The 1,472-nt window shown below is 50.1% G+C and overlaps 1 protein-coding gene across 1 annotated transcript in view; it reads right to left on the bottom strand.

The window, feature by feature from the left end:
* Window positions 1–94: 94 nt before the first annotated feature.
* Window positions 95–1,472, bottom strand: part of ZNF516 (zinc finger protein 516) — a 110,405-nt gene continuing 109,027 nt past the window's right edge. Inside the window, exon 7 of the mRNA XM_023741570.1 lies at window positions 95–985. Coding sequence (XP_023597338.1) covers window positions 762–985 — 224 coding nt within the window. The 3' untranslated portion in view covers window positions 95–761. The remainder of the gene's footprint in view (window positions 986–1,472) is intronic.

Raw genomic sequence — 1,472 nt, 5'->3', positions numbered from 1 at the left:
GACACATTAACTATTCAAACCACCCAGGGACTCTTTACATTTATTAGGACACGCTAACTTGATTCTACTACTCAGAGAGAACGTGTTTTGCCCTGGTAGCAAAGGAACTCTTCCTTCGTTTACAAAGGGAAGAGTATGCAGTTACAGAACCTTCTGAGACAATAGATTAGAAAGAGAGAACATTAAGTGGAGTGTGCCTGTGTGAGAACTGGGCAATGGATGTGACATCCCAGGAGAGGGACAGGAAGGGAGAGCCTGGAAAGCACAGGGCCTGGACGAGACCACCACGACTGAGCAACATTGAATCCCTCCCGAGGCGCCACCACATCGTGTGTGCACACTGAATGGTGTGTCACAGCCATCCTGGCACGGGAATGCGCGTGATACCTGCCTACACACACATCACCTTCACACATCAGGGCCCACCAGCAGCATGAGCACAGCAGAGAGCCACATCAGGACACCCACACAGCCAGCCGGGACCACTGCACTAAGCCGAATTTTTCCCAGGAATCGTGTAAAAACAACGTTCTTAAGAAAGGAAGCTTAACATAAGTCCTTCTCTTTTGATTTGGAGAAACAATTCCCTGCAAAGGGAAACATATCTGAAAACATCTTGGGGTAAAAAGTCTGAATTTCTAGGGTTTTCAAGTCCCCAGCAGTCTCTACCAAGGATCTCACCCCAGCCCAGCGACAGGCAGCTGTGTGTGTCTTAACGTCATGATTAGCAGCTAAAACGACCATCCTGGTAGAACTATCATCTACAGACAGTCCTCATGGAGGGGCTCTCCACCAAAGTGAGGTGAAATCATTTTCACATCAAGTAAACACATTTGGTGCTCTAGCGATGAGAACCAGCCACCACTCCTCCCAGCTACCAAGTTCAAACCCAAACGCCCATTCCCAGGGACACCTACTTGTTTGGGGGCATCGGCAGAGGTGGTGTGAACTTCAGTAGCTCGGAGTCCATTAGACTCAAACAGCACTGTGGGAACAAGGGGTAGTTAACAGATGAGCAGGACAGCCTCATCACGACATGCACATTACACAAGTCCATTACAGATTAAGCACTTCCACAAAAAAGACACCAGCTCCTAGCCTGTGGCCGGAAAATACCAATTTATCGGAACACTTACTGTTGGAGAATGTGGTAATGGCTGCCTGGGGCCACTGCCCTTTTTAATTCCCACTCGTCTGTGGAAGAAGCAATCACTGACAACATTAATTATCAGTGTGTGTGGAAGGGGACCCTCTGCTGGTATTATTTACCACTCGATCCCTGTCATTGTTAACCAGATGGGCTCATGTGTGCAGCCCTCTTACCACTGACGGGGCTCGCTGGCCCCCGCCCTCGGGTGCTCATAGAGTATGTGACACAGGGGCTCCTGCCTGACGGGGCCGTAGGGAGCTTTGTAAAAGGGGGCTGAGAGGCTCTGCAAGACCCCTGGCCATTCTGCTCCAGCCAGTCCCCA

The sequence above is a fragment of the Trichechus manatus genome, unplaced genomic scaffold (genome assembly GCF_000243295.1).
Source record: "Trichechus manatus latirostris isolate Lorelei unplaced genomic scaffold, TriManLat1.0 scaffold00183, whole genome shotgun sequence".
In the NCBI taxonomy this organism is placed as follows: domain Eukaryota; kingdom Metazoa; phylum Chordata; class Mammalia; order Sirenia; family Trichechidae; genus Trichechus; species Trichechus manatus.
This window is presented reverse-complemented; position numbering and strand designations above follow the sequence as displayed.